Here is a 25,960-nt window from a genome sequence, read left to right as displayed (position 1 = left end):
TCTTAACTTCGTTCCGGCTGCCGCGTAAAAGAGGCGGGGCTCAGGATGCAAATGAACCTTGGATCCGCGACGGGCGCAATTCCCTTTTCTCGTGGGGGTGTTCGCAATTTCCTCATCCCGCTCCAGGCACCTCGCGCCTGCGCACGCGCCCTCCCGTGCGCTCGGGCGCGGTCACGTGCCCACTGGGCGAGGCGGGGGCGGAGCGTCGCTGGTGGTGGGGGCGGGGTATGGCGCGCTGTGCGGCGCAGGGCGGCTGGCACAAACGGCGACGCCGGGGCCGGAGGAAAAAGCTCGGTGAGGAGAACGCGGGGAGGGAAGAACGCCGGGAGCATAAAAAGCTGGATCTGGAACGCGGGCGCGAGCCAGGCGGCATGTGGGGGCGCGCGGCGCTCCATGCCGTCGCGGACCCGGGCCCTCGCGGTGGGCCTGGGGGGTGGGGGTGGGGCGTGGGGCGTGGGGCAGGAGCGCACGGGCCTCTTTGGGTGCCGGCCGTTGGGGATTGGGGGTGGGAGCGGGGAGCGCGCCAGTCGGAGGGGCAAGGATTGGGGCACGGAGTCCGAGCGCCCCTCAGCCCTGTCCCCGCCGCCTGCTGCGTCCAGAGGGGCTCCGGGCCCCAACGCCCTTCTCCTTGTCTCCATGGACCTTCTTCCCGAGGCTCCTTTCCGTCAGTCTGTCTTTTCCAGGACCTCCTTTCCGATTGGATGTATGTCAGCCCTCAGCAGGCCGTTGTGCTCAGGCGACCTCTCCACCCCTTCCCGGTTCCGTCTGGCTGTCTCAGGCCCTACCCTAAGCTTTCCTCCTGTTTGTTTTTCTCTCTGCAATCCCCCCTCCCATTCCCATTGTCCGTCTCTGGACCCCCCATTCCCTGTGTCGGTGGACTCCTGCTTGCCGTCTGTATCTCTCTGGAACCCCTAGACAGATCCTGAGGCTGTTTGTTTCCAGTCTTCTCACTCCCCATTCCTCCACCATTCCTCTTTTCAGGTTTCCTCTCATTTCTCTGTCTGTCTGTCTTAGGACAGTCATTCTCATGCCGCCCCCCCCCCCCCCCCCGCCATAGTCCTCTGTCTCTGGGTCAACTTCTCAGTTGCTCTTTTCCAACTCCTCTCTCCACTATACTGCTTGTTTGTTAGGAACAGAGTTGTCTTGGTCTCAGGTCTTGGGGGTTTCTGTGTCTAAGTCTGTCCTGGCCTCCTTCCTCCCTACTACCCCTGTCATCTCCCCAGCCCCCTATCCTAGCCTACCTGACTCTAGCCTCTCTCACATCTCTCTCTCTCTCTCCCTCCAGCCACCCTGATGTGTCCCCTCCCAAGCCCCTAGGGACAGCAGAGGACTTGGGGACCAGCAAGCACCCCCAGGGCATGAGAAGAGCCCCTACTGCCTGCCCTGCCTTATCCTGCCCCACACCAGGCCCGGCTGCCCCGGCCCCAAGCTACATCGAGTGGAGGAGGAGGAGGCGGAGGAGGGTGGCACCATGGGCCCAGGCAGTGCCCTCCATGCCCAGGGGATGAAGACGCTGCTGCCATGGACAGCCTGTGCCAGCCGCAGGCCCTGAGTCAGGCTCTCCCTCAGTTGGAGTCTGTGTCAGAGCCTTTGGAGCCTGGCCGGGCCAGGATGGGGGTGGAGAGTTACCTGCCCTGTTCCCTGCTACCATCCTACCATTGTCCAGGAGCACTTGGCGAGGCCTCGGCAGGGAGTGGGACCTCCAGGGCCACAGTCACTTCCTCCACTGCCAGCCCTGTGTGTGAGGGCTTTGGCGGGCAAGATGGTGGTGAGCTGCGGCCACTGCAGAGTGAAGGTGCTGCAGCGCTGGTCACCAAGGGGTGCCAGCGACTGGCAGCCCAGGGTGCCCGGCCTGAGGCCCCAAAACGGAAATGGGCAGAGGATGGTGGGGATGCCCCTGCACCCAGCAAGCGGCCCTGGGCCAGGCAGGAGAACCAGGAGACAGAGGGAGAAAGTGGTCTGGGCTGCTGCAGTAGTAGTGGTGAAGCAAGTGCCAGACTGAGGGAGGAAACACTGCCCACCGCATCTGAGCGGCTGGCCTTGGACTATGTTGTGCCCTGCATGCGGTACTATGGCATCTGTGTCAAGGACAGTTTCCTGGGGGCGGCGCTGGGGAGCCATGTGCTGGCTGAGGTGGAGGCCCTGAAGCGAGGTGGGCGCCTGCGAGATGGGCAGCTAGTAAGCCAGCGGGCTATCCCGCCTCGTAGCATCCGTGGGGACCAGATTGCCTGGGTGGAAGGTCACGAACCAGGCTGCCGAAGCATTGGTGCCCTCATGGCCCACGTGGATGCGGTGATCCGGCACTGTGCAGGGCGGCTGGGTGGCTACGTCATCAATGGGCGCACAAAGGTGAGACTCTAGTGGCTTCAGAGCCGCTTTTGTCAGATATTCAGCACTCTGATCAAGAATGGGTTTGGAAAAAGGCTTGAGGGATCACAAAAGGCTTGAGGAAGCTCCAATGGAGGGCTTGTTAGTGTGGGCTCTCACTTGTGGGGTCTTTGAGGGTCTGTGTTCTTTCTCCCTGTGCATCTTTCTCCCTTCAGGATTCAGTTTGCATATCTGTAAACCAGGGGTTTACGGATGGAGTTATAATGGTTCTAGAATTTGCTGGGTATCCTCTTGAAGAACGTGGCGAGAGCAGGGGTCTTTCTGAACCACATACCTGTGCTTGGGCCCAGGTGAAGTTCTCGGCCCCCAGATATTCAGTTATGGATTCCAGGCCAAGAATTGTCTGCCTCAGTGTGTCCATTGGCATTGGCATCTCTCTGTCTCTGCCCTTGTCCTTCTGTGTCCCCCGTTTCTTCCATCCATCCCTCTTATGCTGGCCTGTCTATTCCATCCTGCCCCACATTTGTCTCTGATCTGTCCATTCCTATCTCTCCTGGGCAGGAGAACCAGGAAGTGGAGGGGGAGGGTTGCACAGGCTGTAGCAGTGAGGTGAGTGCTGGGCAGAGGCGCTGGACTGCGCTGTGCCCTGCATGCTGTGCTGTGGCCACTAGGTTAAGGACAACTTCCTGGGGGTGGCCCTGGGCAGCCCTGTGCTGGCTGAGGTGGAGGGCATACCCCCCCCCGCTTTCCTGTTCCTTCCTGCTCATCTTTTCTCTCCGTTTAGTCCCCTCTGTTCCTTGCTTCGTTCTTGTCTGTCTCTGGTCTATTCAGGCTCCATCAGTCCTTGTGTCCTTCCTGTCCATTGTGTCTGTATTCTTGGTCCTCTGCTCCATGTCTCTTTCTCAGTCCTCTTTTCTTGTTTTACAGTAATAGTTCTTAATCTTTTTTTGGAACCCAGGCTCTTTTGAGAATCTGCCGGAAGCCACAGACCCTCTCTTAAGAGAAATGTTCCTTTGATTGGAATTTCTGGGCAGTTGCTAGGGTCTCCTGGGCCTCAAGCTGCCCATTCAAGAACCTGGGGTCAGGAGCCTTGTGCAAAACAATGGTCTTTAGGCCTTCCGGCCTGCTGACACGAGAATTCTCTTCATGGAAGCGTGGGGTGGGGGTGGGGGGATCCTGGCCTTGAGTCCGAGGCTTGGCGTTGTTTGTATGAAGCCTGAAGGGAGAGCCCACTGCTGAGCACCAGCGAGGCCTCCCTGATAGCAGGGCCAGCCTCTGCCCTGAGGGTGGGAGGCCACCCCCTCATGTCCCCTCCTCCCCCTCTGATCCCATCTTGGCTTTTGCCTCTGGGCGGCTTCCCTCTCAGGCCACCGGGACCAGGGCTCCCCCAGGCAGAGGCCTGTTTCCTCCCCACCCCAGCTGGAACTTGTCCTACTTCCCTCTCCCTCCGGTTATTTAATAGTTGGAGAGCCAGCTCCTCCCCGGGTGTGGGCCTCCTTGGCCACAGGGTGCTCAGCACCTTCGCCCTGGGCCACTGCCCTTGGGGGAGGAAGTTGGGAGTGGGGTGGGTGGACCTGAAGAGCCTAGTGGCCTGGGCAGAATGCTGCTTTGGGCTTTCCTTTCTCATTTGCTCATCACCAGGGTAGGAAAACCAGGTTAAGTCCCCAGTTAGTCTGTGGCAGTTTTAGGAGGGAAACTTGAGAGGGTAGAGGGAGCAGGTTTCCTCCATTTTCGTGCTTCCAGCCCCCACCTTAGATGTTGGGGATAGGGGTAGGACTAGGGGAGGTTGTTAGGACTTTTTGGTTCTAGGTGACCCTTATTGCCCTGGGAAGGTGAGAACAGGCTGGGCTGGACAGGAGAAGGGAGGGGAGAGGCAGTGTGGTCACTGGATTATCTCCCATTGACTTCTCTGCCCCAGTCAAACAGTAACTCCAGGCTCCCTCCCTGTGCTGCAGGGGTGGTAAGACACTGTGGGGTGCTGACTGGCAGTAGCCAGGGTGGGTAGGGGAGGTGCAGCAACCTGCCCTTCCATCATTTGGTGTCTTTTTACCTTCCCTCCTCTCCCTGGTTCTTCTGCTTAGTTGCCCTGCAGGCGAGAGAGGGTCGACTTCCACTGGCATCAAGAACTACCCTGGGATCCCCAGGAGGGCCCCCCTGTTTTTCTTTCACCTTTTTAAGAATAGCTTGGAGGTGAGGCCTAGTTTTATTGGCCCAGCCCCCAACTTCGTACATACGTGGGGGGAGAGGTGTGTGCTGGGGGAGAGCTACTGGTAGTTTGTAACCCACAGCCTTTAACACTCTAGTCGCCTGCTCTGATCCTAGCTGCCCACTTTTCTGAAACAGCCAAGTTTGGAGTTGATCATGCCACCAGTGCCCCCTCTCCCAAATTTTCTGTTTTCTGACTGTTGTCTCTTAAGTCTAAGGCTTTCCTGGGTTGGGACTGGGGGAGCATGAAATAGTTGCTTCCCTGAATGTGTGTATGTGAGGGAAATTTGAGGTCTTAAGGACAGGTTCTTTTTTCTGTGCCTTTGGGCACCCATCCTGTACCCCCTTCCATGCTGGTCTGTAGAGTGGGTCCTGCTTGCATGATTGGAGACCCTATGTAATAGCACAGGACAGAGGAGAGGGTGGGATTTAAACCCTGGGACCCAGAGGAGTATTTTCAGTATGCAGAGCAGACCCTGCCTGAACACCTGGGGACTCAATGATACCACAGGAGATAGACGTGCCCCAGGGGTTTCCGTGGGGCTGACTTACAGAGCAGTTCTAAGTAAACAAGTACTTGTGGTGATTTCACATAGAGATGAAGGGAGTGGAAAACCAGCTCATTACTTCAGCAGAAGTGCTGAAGGAAAGGCTCTGGTAAGCTGTGCCCATTGACTTGAGGCCTCACCAACAAGGGACACGGAAGGCTAGAGGGAAGACTTCCTGGGAGAGGGACTGGCAGGTGCAGAGGCATGAAGATGGGGGACAGGAAGCCCTTGAGGCTAGTGCAGAGCAAGGTGGTAGAGGCCAGTCACTCAAGGCCTTGAAGGTGGTGGTGGGGAATTTGTATTTTTTGTGTGTGTGGTTGCCAGGGGAGCCCGGAGATTTGGAGAAAAGGGTCTTCGGCTGTCACATGGGGGTGGATTGTTGGGGGTTCTGTGGAGAGGTTGCAGTGGGGAAGGCACTGACCATTCCCCCTACCCTTCATGTGCACAACCAGCATTATCTCAGCTTGGATTGCTAACCAGGGAGGGCTCACCATCCGTAATCAGTGATTCACTGATGCCTGGCCACCTAGGCTATAGCCAGTGCCACACTTTTCTCCCAGGGAGATGGTTGTTCAGAGCTGTGCCCCATCTGCACAGAGGGAGCAGTGCAAAAAAGGTTTTCCCTCCTGAAAGAGGAAGGTGGAGGTGGCAGGGGGGCAGCATCTTCCTAGGGGCCTTCTCACCAGTTGTGCCCTTGTGCTGTCAGAGAGCAACTTGGCACCCCACCTGCTGGGTGGCCTTAGATTGGGCAGCTCTATACTGTTAAAAACAGACTAGTTCACAGGGCATGGGCTGAGATGGATGAGGTGCAATATTTTAATGAAGAGAAGTCCTGGGAAGAGGCTGAGGATAAACAGTTTTGGCAGCAGCCACAGATCTGTTTTGTCTTGAAGTTTATCTAGGGGCTGTCTTGCTGGGCTCAGGTATAGCTGAGCATTCTTGAGGAGCTGTAGCCCACAGAGTCTGTCTGTGTTGAGGGATCAAGGCAGATGGTCCCTAGCTGGGGAGAGGCTGACAGAAGGGCTGTCATGCCTTTCCCCTATTTGCCCATGGCTTCATCCAGCCCTCACCCATGGTTTTGGGCGGTGGCCTTTGTGTGTGTTTTTTTTAATTTAATTTTATTATTTTTTTTAATTCAGCCTGTGTTTAGGCTCTTCATTACATGGCAGTTGCCATGCTGGGTGCCTTCCCTGATGGTATCTTTTCTACAATAGCTTGAGAGGAGGATGCATGGTGGTTCATTGGTAGAAAGCATGCATGCCATGCAGGAGATCAGGGTATGATTGCTGGCCAGTGCCCCAGGAAAAAAAAACAAAACAAACCTGAGAAGTAGCTGTCAGCTCTATTTCATGAATGAGGAACCTCACTGGTGGTCCTCCTGACTTTAAGCCACCTGCCCAACGTCACACAGCTCATGTGACAGCACTGGGATTTGAACTCAGGAGTTAGATCTGTAGGGATGGCTGGGGCTGTTTGCCTCATCACAACTACCTTTCTGTCAGCTTCACCTTTCTGTTATCTCCTTGATGAGGAAATAGGCCCAGCCTAGGTGGGCCTAGGTAGGCATGGCCCAGGCCTCCTGCCTCCGGGCAGGAGGCAAGGACTCTGTGGCCCGACCTGTATAGAAGCCAAGGACTGGAGTGAGTTATAACTTTGGCCAGGTTAGACCAGGGCTGTTACCTTGTGGCGTCTAAGTGGGAGTCAGGAACCACCAAGGGTTTAATGCTATTGCATTACAGAAGGTATTTAATAGCCCCATTTTAAGTTGAGGCAGTTGAGACCCATTCAGATGATGGAACTGCCTAGGGCCACCCAGCATGTTATCCTTGGAGTTGGGTTTTAGTCCCAGGTACTGCTCACATGCTAGTGTTTGACTCCTGCTCATGATTTCTTTAGCAGGGAGTCTTTGTGGTCAGGGGCAATAGTTCCCAAACACTGCTGCACATTGGGATTAAACAGGGAGCCTTTTAACATTCCAGGCCCGATGTCAGACCAAGTACATAAGTACCCCTGAGGTGGGTCCTGGCATCGGCCTCAAAGCTCCCCAGTGATTCCACTTTGCAGCCAAGCGAGAGAACCCCTGATGTCTGCACATGTGAAAATATTTAAAATGGTTTTACTCCATGAAATGGCGGAGGCAGATTGGAATATCTGGGTGCTAGGTCCATGTGGGGGTGGGGGTGGGGAGGGATGAGGCCTGGGGTGGGCATTGACCAGGACCTAATTTCTGATGGGCTTGGGGATAGAGGTTTGGCTGAAAAAGGAGAAAGTTTTCTGTGCTGGAGCCCCTGGAGCTGGGGACAGTCATGGAGTCTGGGGAGAAACAAGGAGTGGGGAGGGGTGAGAGCAAGGGCTGTTCCCCAAAGATGTCCCCACCTAGCCCCAGTAAACACACCCCCCTCCGTCTCTGCCAGGCCATGGTGGCGTGTTACCCCGGCAATGGGCTGGGGTATGTGAGGCACGTTGACAATCCCCACGGCGACGGGCGCTGCATCACCTGTATCTATTACCTGAATCAGAACTGGGACATCAAGGTAGGGTGCAGGGAGTGGAGGTGGGGGAGGTGGGTGGTATATGTATCTGCTCCATTTTCAAATTCCAGCTCAGATGGTAGGGTTCCTTTTCTCAACGATTGGAGGGTAGCACGGTCTACAAACTTCCTGGGAAATGGCACCTCCTTTCTAGCTGACTTGGGTGGGAACTCCCCCTCTCGGGGAATGGTGCCATCTGCCCCAGCCCTGCCCAGTTTTGTAATGTGCTTCCAATTTCATGTCTTCTTGAGTAGCTTCCTGACTATCTTCATGGTGATACAGACTCTGGGCTATCATTCATTTTGAAGGACATCAGCCTAGGTGGTGGGAGGGAGTGATGTGTGCTGACTTCACACCCCCTGGTGGGCTTCTGGGGGATGGGAGGTGAGCTCTGGCCTCCTGCCCCATCCTCTGGCTTGCCCCCAGGTGCATGGTGGCCTGCTACAGATCTTTCCTGAGGGCCGGCCTGTGGTTGCCAACATTGAGCCGCTCTTTGATCGACTGCTTATTTTCTGGTCTGACCGGCGGAACCCCCATGAGGTGAAGCCAGCCTATGCCACCAGGTATGATTCACAGGTGCTGCCCCCGCCCTGCAAACTCTGATCATACCTCTAGAAGGGGATAGTGAAGAGGCCTGAGAAGGGGCCTAGATGGAGACAGAACCAGGGTTGGAAGGGTGGGCTTAAATGTCAGTATGGATATGGTAACTGGGGTGGTAGAAAAATGATCTCCAACTGTCCCCCCCCGGGGGGGGGCTGTTTTGGTCTGCAGGTATGCCATCACCGTCTGGTATTTTGATGCCAAGGAAAGGGCAGCGGCCAAAGACAAGTATCAGCTAGGTACCGGCTTCCCAGCTACCCTGATTCAAGTCCTTCCTCTTCCACATACTTAACCAGGCCTCAAGCCACCTCACCTGGCATCTCAGTTTCTTGTTAAATTCCTCTTCCTCATTTCTGCCTACCTTCCCTAAATGGCCCACTTTCCTTGCACCCCCAGTAGGAGCCCCATCTCTTGGTTTTCTACCCATCTTTCTTGGTTTTCCCTGCCACTTTGCTCCCTCTCTGATGACTCATAATCTCTTGCTCTCCTCTTGCTTCCAGCATTAGGACAGAAAGGTGTCCAAGTGCCCGTATCACAGCCGACTACACCCACCTAATGGCCACTTGACAGTTGCCTGGACAGACAGCCTGCCTGACTTCGGGAGAGCCCCAGGCCTCATACTGCTGGGCTGGCAGCCCACCCGTCTCAGGTGCCTGCTCTTCCCCGCCACCGCTGCTGCTTCCGCCTTTGCCTCTGTCCTGCCTGGTGTCAAGGGCTCTATCCGTCATTGAGGACCAAGGAGTTAGGGAGACCTCTGCTGCCCCGTGATGGGGGGTGGGGCTGGGGTTTTGACCTGGGCAGGGGCCAGCATTGAGGGTTATCATTACTGGAGCTGGGGGGGCTCTGTCTGGTTGTACCCCCATCAGGTGTGGATAGATGGGAGAAGGCACTGCCACCTCTTACCAGGATGCAGGATTTGGGGTTGGGTGAGCCATGGCCTCTTGCTGGCAAAGGTTTGTGGAGGGGTGTTCCGTAAGCCCCCCACTCTTTCAGCCTGGAATGTGAAGTGACTCCCCAACCCCTTTGGCCATGGCACCTTTCGGACTGGGCTGCCGCTGCTTGGGCAGGGTAAGAGGTGCTGGGAGGGGCATGAATGTGGAAGTCCTGTCAGCCAAGAAATAAAAGTTTACCTCAGAGCCGCACACACCTGACTCCCACTCCCTCTTGGTAAGGAGACCCTTCACCTGCAGTTCAGGGCTTTTATTGACCAAGGGTTTAAGGAGGCCTGGGGCCAGTGAGCTGAGGGTGATGGGGCCTGACCTCAGCGGGCCACCAGGCGAAGCTGGAAGGCTGGGGGGATGTTGCCCAGGCCAGTGCACTGTGGGGTGAGGTTGATGTTGGCAGGGCTCCCCACAGGGAGCAGGCGGAACCGCTGCAGGATGGTAGTTAGGAAGAGGAAGATCTCTGAGCGGGCCAGGCCTGCACCCAGGCACATCCGCTTTCCTGGGGACACAGGGGTCTACGGTGAGCACCCCCCACCTCAGGCCTGTACAGGCTGGTTCCCTCCCTCCTCAGCCCGGACCTGGGGCAAAGGGCATGAAGGCATTGTTGCTCTGGAAGTCACCCTCGTAGTTCAGGAAGTTGGTGGGGTTGAAGCAATCCGGGTCCTTGAATTGGGTGTGGTCCCTGTGCGCCGACACAAGTAGGGGGATCACCAAGGTTCCCTAGGGGGACAGGCAACTCAGTTTACCAGCAGATTTGGCAAGCAGGCATGCCTCATCCCTGCAAGGACCCTCTCTAAAGGGTTTTCTTCCCTCTCTAGGGCCACCTGTGGCTCTCAGCACTGATCTTGGCTAATAGGGACTCATGCTCCCCAGCTCCATTGCAGAATCTCCAGGCACCTTGGGCAGGAAGTGGCCACGTAGGTGGGTGTCGCAAGTGAGGGCACGTGGTAATCCTAGCGGCAGGACGCTGGTGAAGCGCTGGATCTCGTGCAGCACGGCATTAGTGTAAGGCAGGTGCCTGCGGTCTGCCAGGCTCGGGATGCGGGTGCGACCTATCACAGCGTCCAGCTCCGCCTGCACTTTCTCTGGGGCCGGCAGAGGATGTAAGCCATGCTCGCTTGGGACCCACAACCATCCCCCAAGCTCTAGCCCCTCATCCCTGGCATCCCCAGCCCTCAGACCTGCCACCTCTGGGTACTTAAGCAAAATGAGGAGTCCATGACACAGGGTGGTGCTCGTAGTCTCGGTACCGCCAAAGAAAAGGTTGTGGGTTGTCATCACCAACGTCTCCTCCTGGAAATGGCTGTCTGGGCCTTGTTCCTGCGGAGCAAGGAGCCCAGCACTGCCTTGGTCGAGCACCTGCTGGCAATCGGCGTGGAGGTTTTAGGCAGCAGTAGGGGGCGCACCTTATCCATCTGGTCAAGAAAGCAGTCGATGAAATCGCGGGGCTCTCCGGGCTGACGCGTCTGCTGGTGCTGCTGGATTTGTTTACAGATGAAGACACGCAGCTCAGCGAAGTTTCGGAAGATTCGGTGGTGTGGTCCTGGCAACCAGTCCAGGAGGGAGGGGAAAATGTTGTACATCTGCGGAGACAGGCTCTCAGTAAGACTTAACACTACTCAGCCTTAATTTCCCTACGAGCAGATTGGATCAGGACTTTGATGTTCTAGGGTTTAGAAGTCTTCCAAGATTCTAATACTGTCTCATGATCCAATATAGGCAGGTCTGTGCAGTCTGGGTCTGGCGTAAGGTTGGACACACAAGGGAGAGATTGGGGCCAGTCCTTATCACCTCGCCCCATCTGGAACTCATGATGCGAAAGTTGTCATTGAAGAGGTCCAGGAGCCTCAGGAACTCCGGGTCCTCGTAGCCGTAGCGGTTCCCGAAAACGACGGAACAAATAACATTGGATACAGCATTATCTAGCAGCCTCCTGGGGTCGAACGGGGTTCCTGGGGATGGGGGTAGAAGGGGTCACCATTTTGTGGCTCTGTTCCCCGCCAGTTTTTGGGCTTGAATTCGTTCCACCCAACCCCCTTCCCGCGGCCCCTTCCTGGCAGCCCGTTAGGCACCACCCGGCCCTCAGTTTTCCCGACCGAGTCGCACCAATGGTGGCTTGGAATTCGTTAAGCAGACAAGTCGCCTCCTCTAGGACGCGCTCTTCGATGGTCCGCATACCCAAACCGAACTCTTTCAAAGCTCCGAGTGCAAAATTGCGCAGCGTCTGCCAGCGCGGCCCGTTGGAAAACACGATTCCTGCAGGAGAGAGGAGGGGGCGGGGACGGGCGGCCACGCCCACCGAGGGGTCGCCCGGTCTCTAGCCATACCCCTTCCCGATCCTCCAACTCTCATCCTTGTCTCCTCTCCTTTATGGACGTTCTGGTTGCCTCCCCGGCCTTTTACTCCTTGACCCGCCTTTTTCGCCTATGGATTGTCTTCGGCCCTATCCACACATTGGTCCCGCTTGGCTGGTCCCGACCCCTGACCACTGCTTTATCTCTTTGGCTTGGACTGTTCGGATCTTCTTACCTATTGGCTGCACGATCACCAGCCCCACCCCTTTGGCTCCGCCCACTCCCTCAGCCGGCCTTCGCTCTCAGGCTTGGCTATTCCAGGCCTACAGTTTCTGGTCTGCACCTCCGTGACCTCTTCGCAAGCCTCCCAGGCCGTCGCTTCCGCCGCCCGAGCCTCACCGTTTCCGCGTGTGAAGCGTTCGAAGACGGCCATGGCCCCGCGGCCGGAGAAGGCTTCCGCCTGCAGCACTAATGCGTCCCGCAGTGCTGCGTAGCCGCACAGCACCACCGCAGGGCGCTGGCCCAGCCACACCGTGAACACTGGACCCCAGCGGCCAGACAGCTACGGGAGCAGGCGCTCAGTGGGCCCCGGGGTGGGCCTCTGACGCCCTACTCCATGGGAACCCTCGAGCCCCTCCCCAGCCCCTCTTCCCTCAGATCCAGGAATCCAGGCCTCCAGCCCCATTCCTCCCTCAGGCCCAAGAATCCCGGTCTCAGGTCCCTCCTCCCTCAGACCCAGGAGTCCAGGTCCTAGCTCTCTACATCCGAGGTGTGCAGGTCCTCAGTACTGTTCTCCCTTGAACCTGGAGTCCAGATCTCTGCCCCCCATACTTCAGGACCTGAATTCCCTACCCAGGCTTCTCTTCTCTAAGGATCTCAGGGATTGGGGCCTCAAGCAAGAATCCCCTAAAACCAGGAGCCCATCATTCTCGGACGCCTAACTTCCTAGTCTCCTCTACCCTCCGGACCCAGGGATCCAGGTCCCCAGTTTCCTTCCCCCACCCCTGAGCTCAGGAGTCCAGACTCATCCTTGCTCAGCACCCACAGGCTCTGAGCCTTCAGTTCTGTCTTCGTTCAGGGAACAAGGAGTTCTAACTCCCTCTCCCACCTCCACGAATCCAGAATTCTGTCCCCTCATTGTCAGTGCTACCTCCATCAGTGCACGATCCAGGCGTCTGGACTCCAGCTGCAGCAAATTCCCTAGCAGTGGGAGCGGCGTAGGCCCGGGGGGTAGGGTGCCCTGCATCTGCAGGCTGGGTGCACTCCAGTTCCACCATACCAGTGCCAGCACCAGGAGCAGCAGGAGCAGCGCTACTATGCCCACACTCATTGTGCCCGTTCGCTGCATGCCTGCATCTCTTCACCTCTATTTGATGCCCATGGGGTCTTGGGTGGAGAAGGGGTGGAGACCCAACATGGGAGGGGTGGCTGTCAGCATTGCTCCTTCCACAGACTTCCCAACCCCAGGTCTCCACCCCACCCCCCCAGCTCTAGCACAGCGGTGTCTGGCTCCCCCTGGCTTTTTTTGTGCCTGCCTCAGCCTGCATCTTTGGCAACTTCCAGGTGCTAGCATTTCATATCATTATACCTGAGCAGCAGGTGCACCCTCCTGAGGCCCTAGCACCTTTGGGCCCATTTTCCCTGGCCTGTGGGTATGCTCTCATGAATCCTTTGGCCACTGCTGAATCTGTGGCCCCTGAACGTGGTACCCTCTACTTCTGATTCCTAAATACACCTAACTTCTGAAAAACACTTCCTGGCATTGTGCCCCACAGTCTGAATTTCTGTCCCCTGAGTTTCTGATTCCTAGGGGGTTACACCTGAACCCTTGTCAGTTCCATGCCCTTCACCATCTGAATCCTGTATACTGTGTCTGTCTCCAGATACTCACATCCCCTGGTCTCCCGGTGCCCACCAGCCTATCCCTGTGGATTGCAGGTGCTCCCCACATGTCATGCCCCTCTATGCCACTGTGCTTATGCCCTGCACTGAATTCTTGATATCTCTATCCCTGAGTCGCCAGCTTCTAGGTGCCCCCTAATGACCTGTGCTCATGCTGCTGCATCTACTCAACAGGCACCTTCATCTGAGGCCAGGCCATGAAGACAAATTTATATCTCACCTCCCAACCCCTCTGCCCTGACCTGGGGGTGTGGGCTGGAGGGGGTGGACCTAGGCCTGGGTGGACCAGGGCAGGGTGTGGGGCTGAGTGAGTACTTGGGACAGACTGCTCTGGAAAGTGGCTTGCCCTCCCTTCTGCCCATCCTTCCCTTGCCTGGTCCAGCCTTCCACCAGGTGCCTGGCACACGACCCAGGCCTGGAGTGAGGGTAGAGGGTCAGATGGAGTCTGAGGCTGGGTTTGTCCCTGGAGGTATTTCTCAGTGTCTCTGTCTCTCTCTTTCTTGATATATGTGTTTCTATCTTGGTGTCTTCCTCACAATCTCTGTGTTTTTCTGTCTCTTTGTTCATCTCTTTCTTCCTACCTTTCTCTTTTCATCTCTGTTTTGCTGTCTGCCTCTGTTCATGTCTGTTTTCTGTTTTTCCCTCTTCTCAGCCTGTCTTTCTGTAACTCCCAGCTTCTTTCTTTACCTTAATCTCCCTGGCTTGCCTCCCTGCCTCTCTATCATTTCTGTTAGACTTCCTCTCACTATCTCCATCTTGCCTCCCAGTTTGTCTGAGCCTTAGTTTCACCATCCATCTCTATCTCTAGCATGCTCTCCCTTCCTATCAGCCTTTCTGTGCAGGAACCTGATGACTTGCAGGGATTGTGGGGCAGGGTCCCTGCTCAGAGGCCCTGACCCCACCACTAGCGGGGCACAGTGGGGTGCAGCCCCCTACCCCTGACTGTGTCGGAGTCTGATGGAGCCTCTCTATTAGAGTCTCTGGCTTTCTCTTCAACTCCTGGCTCTTTTCCCTTGTCTGTTGGTTCACCTCAGTAGGTGCTCATAAATAGCCGTTGAATGATTGAATGCATAGCTCTTTTTGACCCTATTTCTTTCTCGGTTTCTCTTTAACTCAGACTCCATTTCTCTCTGTTCCTTAGTCTGTTTTTCGCTGAACTCCTGTGACTGCTTCTCTTCCTCTCTGTCTCTGTTTTTTACCTTTTGAGCCCTCTTTCCCTGTCTCCCTTTTTAATTTTTCTCTCAGATCTCTTTAACTTTGTCTCTTGATTTCTTTTTTTTTTTTTTTAAATCTCTTGTCTTCCCTCTTTCTGGGCCTCTCTATCTCTTCCTTTTTCTCTTCCATCGTCTTTCTCTCTGTCTCACTCCAAGTCTTTGTTTTTCAGGATCTCTCTCGGCTGTCTCTATGTATGTTTCCATCTCTCCCCATCTCTGTGTCTCTTTTCCAGCCTCGCTGTGTGTTTCTGTTTGCTGTCCCTCCATTGTTCTTTCTCCCTCCCTCCCGCATCTCTGTGGCTGGGCCCTCAGGCAGGCTCGGTGGTCCGCCTGTGGTGGGAACAGTACAGGGATTAAGGAGCCAACGCCCTACATGCCGAGTGCCTATAAACCTCACCCTGGCTGACCCTTGCTCAGCAAAGCATGTTTCAGCTTTTGACTGGCCCTGGGATACCCGGTTCAGGGCAGGGCTTCTCAGGTCCCTGGCTCCCCCAGTGGGGGAAAAATGTCCTGTCAGCAGGATGTCGGGGTGGCCCCAGATTGGGAGGTCCCTGCCCCAAAGGGAGGAATTGCAGTCCAGCAAGAGGGGTGGGGCATCTTGGGGAGTGACTCATCCTCCTTTTTGTCTTTCCCGATTCATTGTCTTTTTCTGGTCGATTCTGTCTCTTTCCTCTTCCATTTTCCCCAACTCTCAGCCTCTGTAGCTCTGCTTTCCTCTGTCTCTGGCAGTGTCTGTCTCTGTCCCTCCCTCTGGGTCTGACTCGGGAGGCTAAAAGGGGGTGGTTAGGTGCTTAGTGTCTGAAGCCAGAGGCTCTGGGTTCAGGCCCCGACCCTGCCCCTTTCTGGTTGTGCCATCTTGGGCAAGTCCCTTCACCGGTCTGAGCCTCCTTTTGCTCCTCTGTAAAAATGTAATGACGATGCTGCTGTGCCTTGAAGAAGGATTAAACAAGGCAGTGTATACAGCACTTAGGACTGTCTGTGGCATGCAGAAGCATTCTGTCAGTATCAGTGATGGTTATCCGTCTCACACATCCTCTGCTTAGATCTGTTTTTGCATAGCAGTTTCCATCTCTCCCAGACTGTCTCTGTTCTTTCCCTCTCTGGCCTGTGGTCTTTTTCTCTGTCTCTGCCTCACTGTTCAGAACCTCACAGCCTTTCCCTTCCAGCCTGCCTCCTGGAAACAATTTCTCCCATCGGAGCTGACGGTGGAAGGGGTCATAGCTCTGCATCTCCTCTCTTCTCTCTGTCCCATGGGACACTATCCCCTCACCCTTGTCCCCCAAATTCAGCCCAAGGCAAGTTTGAATCTATTATAAAGATAATTTACTAAGAAATGATACAAAAAGCCCAGAAAAGGGGCGCATCGTAGAACAGGTTCTCTGGGTAAAACGAGGCGTAACTCCCCTCTCCCTGTCTTTGCTGCTGAGGGTGCAGACCGGATAAAGATGGAAGGGGTTAGGCTGGACATGTGGAAGGCAGATGGTGCCGGGAAGCGTGTGACAGCGCGGGCTGGAGCAGACCGTGGAACCAGAAGAGGGACGGAGCCAGCCCTCGGGGCGGGCCTCATGGCTCACGCGGGCGAATCGGGAAAGGCCGGGGCCGCACGGGGCGTCAGCGCTCGCGCAGGCACAACTGGAAGGGCCGCGGCAGATTGCCCAGCCCGGAGCTGAGCGGGGTCAGGTCGATGTCCTCGGGCGCCCCCAGCGGCTGCAGCGAGAAGCTCTGCAGGATGGCGGTGAGGAAGAGGAAGAGCTCCATGCGCGCCAGCGACTCACCCAGGCACAGTCGGCGCCCTGCGAAGTGGGAGGGAAGGGGAGCAGCGTTGGCTGAGATGGGATAGTGGGTTCTCAATCCCTTCCCTCCAATTCTCAGAGGAACACATGTGTGGGTCACGGTTGGGGACGTCATACACCCACCCATCTAAAAGTCTGGAAAGGATGCTGTAAATGACCGGAGCAGAATGACCTGGCTGATAAAATTGCGACTGCTTGCGTTGGAATCCTGGTCCTACATCTACTGGTTCCGGGATCTTGGACAAACCACTTAATTCCTCTGGGCCTCGGTTTCTGGATATTTAAATAGGGGTGATAATAGTGCCTCATGAGATTGTTGTGGTTTACCAAGGAAAGCAGTGAGAATATAATGTACCCTGTAAGGATAGGATTAGTTAATTTAGTTCTCATAATTTCAAGATTATTATTATCTTCATTATTATTATTATTATCTTCATTTTGTAGATGGCAATTGAGGCCCAGAGAGGTGAAGTAGTATATTCGAGGTCACCCAGTTTGGAGGTGGCACAGCGGGGGGGGGGGGAGGTCTGGGGGTGCAGAAGGCATCACTTGACATGAAGCAGTCAATGTGGCAAGTTACCAATCATTCTCCCCCCCCCCTTTTTTTATGCTACTGAGTAAACTAGAAGTTTGCTCTTTTTTTTTTTTTAGCCAGGGAAAAATGAAAGCCAAAGAAACCTGGAACCACTTCAACTGCACCATTGAGTGGAGAGGCCACTTCCAAGTTCATCATTATCCCGCTCCCGCCTCTCTGCCAAGGGATTTTAGTCATCATTTGCCTATAGAGCGGAGTTGGGGGAGGGGTGCGTGTCCTTGGGCATCCAAAGCTGGAAGTGGTGGGATGAAGGGAGAGGGTTTGGGGAGCGGAATGGGGACTGGGGAATGTAGGTAGAAATATGGGAAAGACTCTGACTCTACCCCCCACCCCGCCTCACCGGCTGAGAAGGGCATGAAGGCAGGGCTCTTCTTGAAGGACCGATTGTCATTCAGAAAATGTTCTGGGTTGAATTCTTGGGGCGTCCGGAACTGGCTGGGGTCGTAGTGGACGGTGTTGAGAAGGGTGATCACGTCTGTGCCCTGCGTGGAGGAGGGGTCAGTGGCGCAGAAGGGCTATACCGAACTAGGGACTTCGTTCTACAGGCTGGGGCCCTGGGGCCTTGGTCTGGGGGTTGGGGGTGAGGCGTGGGACCCAATCAGCGGTCCAGGAAATGTGTGTGCAGGTCTGGGCTTCCAAGTGATGGCTCCTGGAGGCTGTGTGGCTGGGGTCTGAGACACGCCCTCTTGTGGGCACAGACTGGGAGCTTCTGGAAATGGAGAGGGCTCTGAGAACTGTTGGGGTGCAGAGGATCCCCAGGATGAAGTTCCAGACCCCGGGGGCTTCCAGAGAGGAGTCTTAGGAAGGGGACCTGTCGTGGGGAAGGGATTCAGGACAGAGTCGGGCCCACTATGCTAAGGGATGGGGTCTGAAGTCAGGGGCCTCAGATTCCCGTTGTTAGGGCTCAGGATGCCGGTTGCTAAGGCCAGGGACGTGGATTGCTACCGCCCTGGAACTTCGCTGGCCTGGGGTGCCACTTCTTAGGGGCCGGGTGTCCAGCGCACCTTGGGTAGCAGGAAGCCGCGGAAGGCCGTGTCCCGGGTGACACGGTGCGGCAAGCTCATGGGGATGACGTCGGCGAAGCGCTGCACCTCGTGGATCACTGCGTCTGTGTAGGGCATGGCGGGCCGGTCCTCCAGCGCGGGCAGCCGCGTGCGCCCCACCACGCGGTCGATCTCCTCTTGGACGCGAGCTGGTGGGGGGCGGGTACGCAATCCAGGGTGTCACCCGGGGCGACTGGGCCAGGAAGGGTTGCGTGTGCGTGTGTGTGTTGCGTGCGTGTGGGAGGGGTCCAGCCAACACGTCTCAGCTCATGGCACGCGAGGCTTAGCTGGAAGGTGGGGTCAGAGGCGCAGGTGTGGAAGGGGCGGGGCTTGGGGGGGAATGCTGGAAGCCAGGGCTCCGGAGGAATTGCGGGTGGGGGTTAGAGGACCCGCCACTGTACACTGGTTGGAGTGGGTGGGCTGTGCAGGAGATCAGGCCTGCGCCCTGTGGAACCCTGGGCAATGTCCTGGAGACCGGCGGGGTTCAGGGATGGGCAGAGAGGTGGGTTTGGGGAGATGGAGTCGTGGAGGCAGCTGTGTGGGCGGGTCAGAGGTGGGCGGCGAAGCAGGCAAGGTCGGGGGCCAGGCACGCTGCGTGGACCGCGCAGGCCATGAGGGTGGGGTCAGCCTCGGTGGTCTTGGCTGGGGACCCAGGTGTCAGCGCTAGGCTCGGACATCAGGTAAACTGGGGGTGGGGGAGGAGAGGCGGGGTGGGAGGGGTCCTCGTTGGTGGGAGGGGTGGAGAGGTGGGAATATGTGGGCGGGGTTCGTCCGTGGGGCGGGGCTGTGTGGGTGGATCCTGCGGCAGGTCTGGTGGCTCGCCCACCTTGCACTTCTGGGTACTTCATGAGCGCGAGGAAGGCGTGTCGTAGCGTGGTGCCCACGGTCTCGGTGCCACCGAAAACCAGGTTATGTGTGGTCATCAGCAGGGTATCCATGTAGAAGTGGCTCAGGGGGTCCTGCTTCTCCTGCGGCGATGGAGGGGTGGGGATTCGAGCCAGGGCACTTAGAGCCTGCCTCGACCCTAACTGCGGGTTGGACCCCTTCTCCCCAGACCTGCAGGCCTGCTCCCACTTGCCAGTTCAGTACCTCCGGTGTCTCTCTTTCCTTCCCTGGCCGAGCCAGGGGAGAGCAGAAGGGCAGAGTATGGAAAACCTCTGTCGCTTGGGCCACAGTTAACATCTTGGACAAAGGCTTAACGATTTCTTAACGAGCTGTTAATTGGCAGTGCCTTGAGTAACTCTAGGCTCAGCTCAGCGGGGCCAAGTGTTCCAGCCTCACCTCCTGAGTTGGAGAAACCTTTCCACAACCCACCCAACCCAGGATCGATGTTGTCTTGAGGCCGGGGCAGCAGGAGGGCCTCGGGTCAGACCGGAGGTGGGACTTCCAAGAAAGGCTTACCTGTGCCATCTTGGTGAGGAAGCAATCGATAAAGTCTCGGGGAGAGCTGGGGTTGATAGAGGCCTGGTGGTTGCGGACGCTGCAGGCGATGAGGTCCTTCATGCGCCCGAAGTTCTGGAAGAGGCGCCTGTGTGGCCCCGGCACCCAGTCCAGGACACTTGGGAAGAGGTTGTACATCTGGGCATGGGGCAGGGCCGGAGGTGGGGGTTAGGAGGAGCAGGCAAGGTGGGGCGGGGCAAGTTGGGAACAGGGGGGGATCAGATGGGTGGGGTGAAGTCTTGAGAGGAAGCCAGCTCTAGGGAGGTCGAGGCTGAGGAATTGGGGGTGGGGGTGGGGCCCATGTAGGCTGGGGCTGGACCAGGCAGAAAGGGTTGGGATCAGGCAGCACAAATCCCAGTCCCTGTTCCCCACCCGTCATTTCTTCTCTGTCCCTGGACCCTCTAGGCTCCCCCCCCAACAGTTTCCCCACCCACCTCGCCCCAGGGGCTGCTCATGATTTGGAAATTGTCGTTGATGATGCTGATAATGGTGAGCAGACGCTCATCCTCATAGTCAAAGCGGCTTCCAAAGATCACCGAGCAGATGATATTGGACACAGAGCGGCTCAGCACAAACGTGGGGTCGAAGGGCTCACCTGAGGGTGAGGGGCGGGGAGGCTGGGAGGTTTCCACACTGCAGGCACCAGGCAGTAACAACACTAGATAGCACAGCACCCAACCCAAGTGTAACAGCGTGAGCTCGCCCGCACAGAACACACACCCGTGCCTGCCCAACACGCAGCCTAACAGCACTCCAAATGGTTTTAGTCACACAACTGGCAGCCTAGAACTCACAACGCCCCACTGCAACATGAACACCAACAGTAGCCAACAACAGACACTATTCTTGGCAACACAACACACAGCACACAGCACAACAACACATGACAATCATCAGGCATTGTAGCATGCATAGCAACATATTGCAACAAAACACAGCGATTATGTCCACATACATGGCACCACACAACAACATTCAGTAACTAACAGCCAGGCCCCAAACCTCCTGACATGGTAACACAATACATAGTACACTGACATATAATACCAGCATAGAGAGACATCATCCTACAACACACAGCGAAAATACACAGCAATCTAGTAGACAGGATAGAACACACAACATTGCAAGGCAGTGAACAGATGGCATGCTAACAATTTACAGCAACACACACTGGACAACACACATGCAATACCATATGCAGTGCCTCACAACACTATAAGCTCACTCAACAATAACTCACAGCAATACTTGGTAGTCCAACGAATGAATAGACCACAGAAAAACAATACCAAAACAATACATTTCAACTCATTGGGCAAGTGCCAATAGCCCAGCCTGCAAAACCAGCTCTGTAATTAGGAAAACATATTTTGAATCCCGGCTTGGCCTCTTAGTCTCGGTGTGACCTTCTCTGATTCTCAATTTTCTCATCTGTAAAATGGACTTGATGATAGCTTCCCCTCCTAGGCCTGTTATAAGGACTCTGTGGTTGGGAAGTGCTTAGCTGAGTGCCTGGCCCATTGTGAGCCTGTTCTAAACCAGGGGGGTGGGGGGGTTGGGGTGGCTGAATAATGGCCCCCCAAACATGTCCACATCCTAATCCCCAGACCCTGTGACTATGTTACCTAGTATTCTAAAAAGGACTTTGCAGATGTGATTATGTTAAGGGTCTTGAAATGGGGAGATTGCCCTGGATTGTCCTAGTGGGTCCAGTGTAATCACAAGGATTCATGTAAGTGGGAGGTGGGAGGGGCAGAGTAAGAAAAGGGTGATGTAATGATGGAAGCAGAGAAAGAGAGAAATTGGAGGGTGCTATGTTGCTGGTTTGGGAGATGGGATATGGAGCCATGAGCCAAGGAACGGACGTGGTCTATAGAAGCTGGAAAAGTCAAGGTCTGAGCAAGGCAAAGAAATGGATTCCCTTCTAGAGCCTCCAGAAGAAATGCAGCCTTGCTGACCCATTTTAGACTCCCTGACACGCAGGGACAACAGAACTGTATGTGAATAACTTGGTGTTGTTTTAAGTCGTTAAGTTTATGGCAGTTTGTTTTAGCTGCAATAGGAAACAAATACAGACCATTATGTTTTCATGTATATTATGTCGTTTGATACAAACAATTTCATTTGACACTCCCCCACCCCCCACCCCCCCCCGCCAAAGCCAACAATATTTGGAGATCAGGGCAGAGGGCTGATAACCTCTAGAGGTGCCACAGTTTCCTCTCCTATAAAATGTGCCTTATAATAGTACCTACTTCTTAGGTCTGGGTGATTTTTCAAGGAGTTGAGAAACACAGAACTCTTGGAACAGTGCTTGGCATATTACATAAGCATTGTCTACTTTTGTTTACTTATTTTCACGGGTTGGAAGCTTTGGCCTGGGTTTGTATCCCAGCTCTGCCACTTTCTGGCTGTGTGGCGTTGGGCACGTGACTCAACCTCTCTGGGACTTAGCTCCGTCCCCTGTAAAAACTCCCACTTCCTAGGGTTGCTGCGAGGAGAAAACTAGTCAGCACACACGAAGAGGTGAGCGTGGTGCCTGGGATCTGGTGAGCACTCAGTGAAGGGGCTTGAGTGTGCTGAGGGTGGACTTTAGTGCCGGTTAGATGTGGATTTAAATCTTGGCTCCACCTGCTAGCTTTGTTACTTCAAACCAGTTACTTAACCTCTTTGTGCCTCCATTTCCTCATCTGCAAAATGGATTGTTCCCAGGTCAGTGTACGAAAACGTGCTTGCACAGGGCCCCACACGTGATGAGTTCTTAATGCATCATCATCATCATCAGCAGCAGCAGCAGCATTGCCCCGATTACACAAGCTGGGCTCAAAATACCACGTGGATGATGGGACGCCACCATCGTGCTGCCACTACATAACATAGCCAGCCACTGTACCTCAAGGAAAGAGCCCCACAGGCTGGTCTGCCTTAGGGGTGCCATTCTTACTGTGATCTAAGTGAAGGACCTCAGGGAGGTGTGAGTGCCCACCCGCGCCGTGGTACCCGGTGGTCCTGACCACTGAGGAGGACAGGCATGGATTAGAAGGTGTGGACTGCACTCAGGGATTCTGACCTCCAGTTTTCCGCAGCTCCGCCAGCAGGAAGCTGCCTTCTTCCAGAATCCGCTCCTCAATGCTTCTCTTCCCCATGCCAAAGTTCCGCAGAATCTGCACAGAGAACCTCCTCAAGACCTTCCACCGGTCCCCATTGGAGAAGACAATGCCTGGGGAGACAGAAGAGGATGGGGCCAGCTCAACCCATAACCCATGTCCAAGACCTCTGCCCTCTGAGTCCCCTTTCCTGAACAGGAGAGAGACAGACAGTTTGGAAATTCCCACCTCTTTGGCCCCATTTCTTCCATAAAGTCCTCCCTGGCCCTCCAGGCTGGGTCAGGTGCCTCCTTTGAGCTTCCATAGGACCCTGGGAGCCCCTCATCCCAGCCTGATCACTTTGGGCTGTCATTGTTTGGTGATGGGGCTATGTCTTTCACTGGAGTGGGAGTTACAATAGGATAAATTCTTGGATATGTCTCCATTTCCCCTGAACCTAGTAGAGAACTAAATGTCAAAGAAAAAGAGAAGTATAATGCATTTCCTTGTATTGCATACATTATCTCATTAACTCCTTATGACAGTATTTTCAATGTAGCAGACTGAGGATCAGAGAGGGAAGGTGACTTGCCCAAGGATACACAGTTATCCAGGGCTTGCCCAAGGCAGACTGCTGCTGTTACCCTCTGTGCTGTGTATTGAATAATTGGATGGTGGCTATTTTGAATAACACATGATATATTTTTTCAGATGTTTTCTGTGAAAGTGGCAAGGTGACTTTCTGAAATGCCCCCTCTCTGTCTCCGAGCATCAGGTGTAGCTGATGCGTGAGATCATAAGGGGTGCAAAGTGCACTTAATACACAATAAGTGATATTTTATCAGAGTTCTCTGCTGCCAAATCCTGGGGCAGCTGGGGCCCATCTAAAGGCATCAGAGGAAGCCCTAGAATTCTTTAGGGAGAGAAGATAGTCTGGGATGCAGACATCAGGACCTCCTTTTCAACCAGAGCAGCTATCTTTTGTTTGTTTGTAGCAATTTTTTTTGGACCTCATCAGATTGATTTCCTTTGAATAACAGGAAATTGATATTTAAAAGAAAAGTTTGAAAACCACAAACAAGGTGATTTGTAAGCCCAATGAGGAGAGGATATTGGGCAATGGTTTGGAGCTCCTGTTGAGAGGGAGAGTTGGATTAGGGGTTTGAGATGGGAGAGATTTGGAGTTAATGATACAAGTTGCTGGGTGGGTGGGGATGGTGTTGGGTTTCAGTTGGGGATGCAGATGACAATAGAGGATTGGGGGATTATGGGATTGATGATAAATTGGGGTTGAGACTGGTGATGGGGATAGAGTGCGGTAGAATGAGACGGACTGTGAGGTTAGGGTTGAGATTGAGTTTGGGGAGATATGATGGGGTTGGCTTTGGGATGGTTGTGGGACTGATGTTGAAAATGGGAAACGAGGACTGGCAACTTGAATAGATGATTGGGATAGAAGATTGGGCTGGGGCTGGGGGGCAGGAAGTGGCAGTGGGGTTCAGTTTGACAAAAGGGATTAGGATGGGGTTGATAACGAAGTTTACAATGGGGATTGAGAGAGGGTTTATAATGGGAATGGAAGTGAGATGTAAGTCAGGGTTGTGGTTGGGGACGGTGTTGAGGCGAAAACTGAAACATGAGGGTAGAGTTGACGGGGATTGGGATCAGACTGAGATGAACAGTGGGGCCTTTGGCCAGGTAATCTGGCTACTTGATTGACATAAAAGTTGGTGATGAGGCTGGAAAGAAAGGGGGATTGGGATGAGAATGGGGTCAGAATTGAATGGCGATGGGACTGATATGAAAGGTTTAATTCAAGATGGCGATGGGGTTGGGAAGGGGGGAAGGTGGGATGGATTTCACCCCTCGGCTAGGACTATCCGGCTACATCCCATCTGATGTTATCAGTGAGGTCGGGGGCCTTGGGTGTCACTAAAATTGGAAGAACAGTCGCCCACCCTCATCCCGTCACTCAGTGAGGAAATGGTTACAGTGAAGGAGGAGCTGGGGCTCAGGCTTACCATTGCCCTTGGTGAAGTTGAAAAACACAGGGTAGGCGCCACGGCCACTGAACTCCTCCCCCTGGTCCACGAGGGCCTCCTTCACGGCTTGGTACCCGCTGAGGACCACCACCCGCCTGGGACCCAGGTGCACCGTATATACAGAGCCATACTCCTTGCTCAGCTGCAGTAGAAGGACAGAGGTCACAGGGGGACCTAGGACCAGGGGGCTGTACCTCTTGTCCCTCACCCTTCACCCAAGCCAAGGACCTAGCACCTTGGTGAGGGAAGTCAGCATGTCTTGAGTGCCGAGCTGCAGCAGGTTTCCCAGGAATGGGAGGGGTCTGGGTCCTGGGGGCAGCCGGCCCTTGCCCTTCGAGCTGAGGGTCAGGATCAGACAAGTGAGAACCAGGAGCAGGAGCAAGATGGCCACACTCAAAATGTCCATGGTGAAGGCAGCTGCAAGTGTCTGCGGGACGAAGTGGGAGAGGGCAGGGCTGGCAGGGGGCCGAGATCCCTTCACTCCTTATCTTCCTGCCCTCCTTCTCCAGGCCCCAGAAATAGGGGCAAATGGAGAGAAGAAGGGAGGGGAGGGGTGGGGGTGTGGAGAGAGAGAGAATGAATCAGAGAAAGAATGAGATAAGATAAAGCAAGTTAGAGACATGCTGAGACCAAGACCAAGAGAGGCTGAGATGGAGAGGTTTCAGAATAGCAGAAAGAGGGAGAGAAAAGAGTCAAGGGTTCCGAATCAAGGGCTCATGCTCCAGAATGGATGCCACCCACTGAGTGACCCACCAGTGCGGAGAAGCCAGTGGGCTGGGAGCTCTGGAAATACTTATCGGGTGAGTGAGCAGAGTCCAGAATGTCCCTTAGAACCCTCAGAGGAGAGGGCAAGGGCGATGCAAAGCCAGCCCTAGAGACAGAGATGGAGCCCGTGATGCGATCTGCTGAGGGTCACCCCCTTGTCTCCTGTAACCTCCCTACCCTGGGCCCTTTACCTGCTGAGCTTCTGGGGCAGCTGAGGTGTGTTCTGGAGCAGACCCGCCTAGCACTCCACATATGTGCCTCGCAGTTCTGGATGTGCCTGGAAGGCTGCTCTTAAATGGTCTCTGTCCACATCCCTCCCAGAACCTCTTCCCCCCCACCCCTCCGCCCATCCCTTGTTTTCCCAGTAAACTTTAATCTCCTCCCATCTTTCTGCCGTACCTTGCATGTGCCCTCAGGGCTCGTGGCCAGCTGGAAGTGTATCTATGGTGGATGTTGTGCTCTGGAACTCTTCCCACTGTGGCCAGTGATGGTCATTTGCTCTGGGATGAGACAAAGGCTTCTCCTCCAGTTTTTGCCACTCAGGGTCCTGGGCCCGGTTTTGGGGGGGTGGGATTGTGAGGCCACGGCAAAATAGATGGCCTGCTGATGGAGGCCCTGAACCTTGGC

At 55.1% G+C, this 25,960-nt stretch overlaps 3 protein-coding genes across 4 annotated transcripts; 1 reads left to right on the top strand and 2 right to left on the bottom strand.

The window, feature by feature from the left end:
* The first annotated feature begins 195 nt into the window (after nt 1–195).
* Nucleotides 196–9,356, top strand: EGLN2 (egl-9 family hypoxia inducible factor 2). 2 transcript variants are annotated; one of them, XM_077131787.1, is made up of 6 exons: nt 196–294; nt 1,286–2,349; nt 7,496–7,615; nt 8,039–8,175; nt 8,384–8,451; nt 8,713–9,356. In XM_077131787.1, exons 2-6 carry the CDS (start codon nt 1,522–1,524, stop codon nt 8,766–8,768), a joined length of 1,209 nt encoding a protein of 402 aa, XP_076987902.1. In that variant the 5' UTR covers nt 196–294; nt 1,286–1,521; the 3' UTR covers nt 8,769–9,356. The 2 variants fall into 2 exon arrangements, with proteins under 2 accessions (XP_076987902.1, XP_076987903.1); XM_077131788.1 differs by lacking the exon at nt 196–294 and adding an exon at nt 468–703.
* A 48-nt stretch (nt 9,357–9,404) lies between these two features.
* Nucleotides 9,405–12,780, bottom strand: LOC143658355 (cytochrome P450 2F2-like). The gene is made up of 9 exons (XM_077130470.1): nt 12,601–12,780; nt 11,850–12,012; nt 11,263–11,412; nt 10,948–11,108; nt 10,563–10,739; nt 10,338–10,476; nt 10,054–10,241; nt 9,735–9,876; nt 9,405–9,655 (listed from the first exon to the last, which is right to left on the bottom strand). Exons 1-9 carry the CDS (start codon nt 12,778–12,780, stop codon nt 9,474–9,476), a joined length of 1,482 nt encoding a protein of 493 aa, XP_076986585.1. The 3' UTR covers nt 9,405–9,473.
* A 3,397-nt stretch (nt 12,781–16,177) lies between these two features.
* On the bottom strand, nt 16,178–24,980 carry CYP2F1 (cytochrome P450 family 2 subfamily F member 1). Its single transcript, XM_077131786.1, has 9 exons — nt 24,804–24,980; nt 24,548–24,710; nt 22,511–22,660; nt 19,872–20,032; nt 19,399–19,575; nt 18,824–18,965; nt 17,959–18,146; nt 17,295–17,436; nt 16,178–16,359 (listed from the first exon to the last, which is right to left on the bottom strand). Exons 1-9 carry the CDS (start codon nt 24,972–24,974, stop codon nt 16,178–16,180), a joined length of 1,476 nt encoding a protein of 491 aa, XP_076987901.1. The 5' UTR covers nt 24,975–24,980.
* Between the last annotated feature and the right edge of the window lie 980 nt (nt 24,981–25,960).

This window comes from Tamandua tetradactyla, chromosome 16 (assembly GCF_023851605.1).
Source record: "Tamandua tetradactyla isolate mTamTet1 chromosome 16, mTamTet1.pri, whole genome shotgun sequence".
In the NCBI taxonomy this organism is placed as follows: domain Eukaryota; kingdom Metazoa; phylum Chordata; class Mammalia; order Pilosa; family Myrmecophagidae; genus Tamandua; species Tamandua tetradactyla.
Note: the sequence above shows the minus strand (reverse complement) of the source record. Positions and strands in the feature narration are given on the sequence as shown.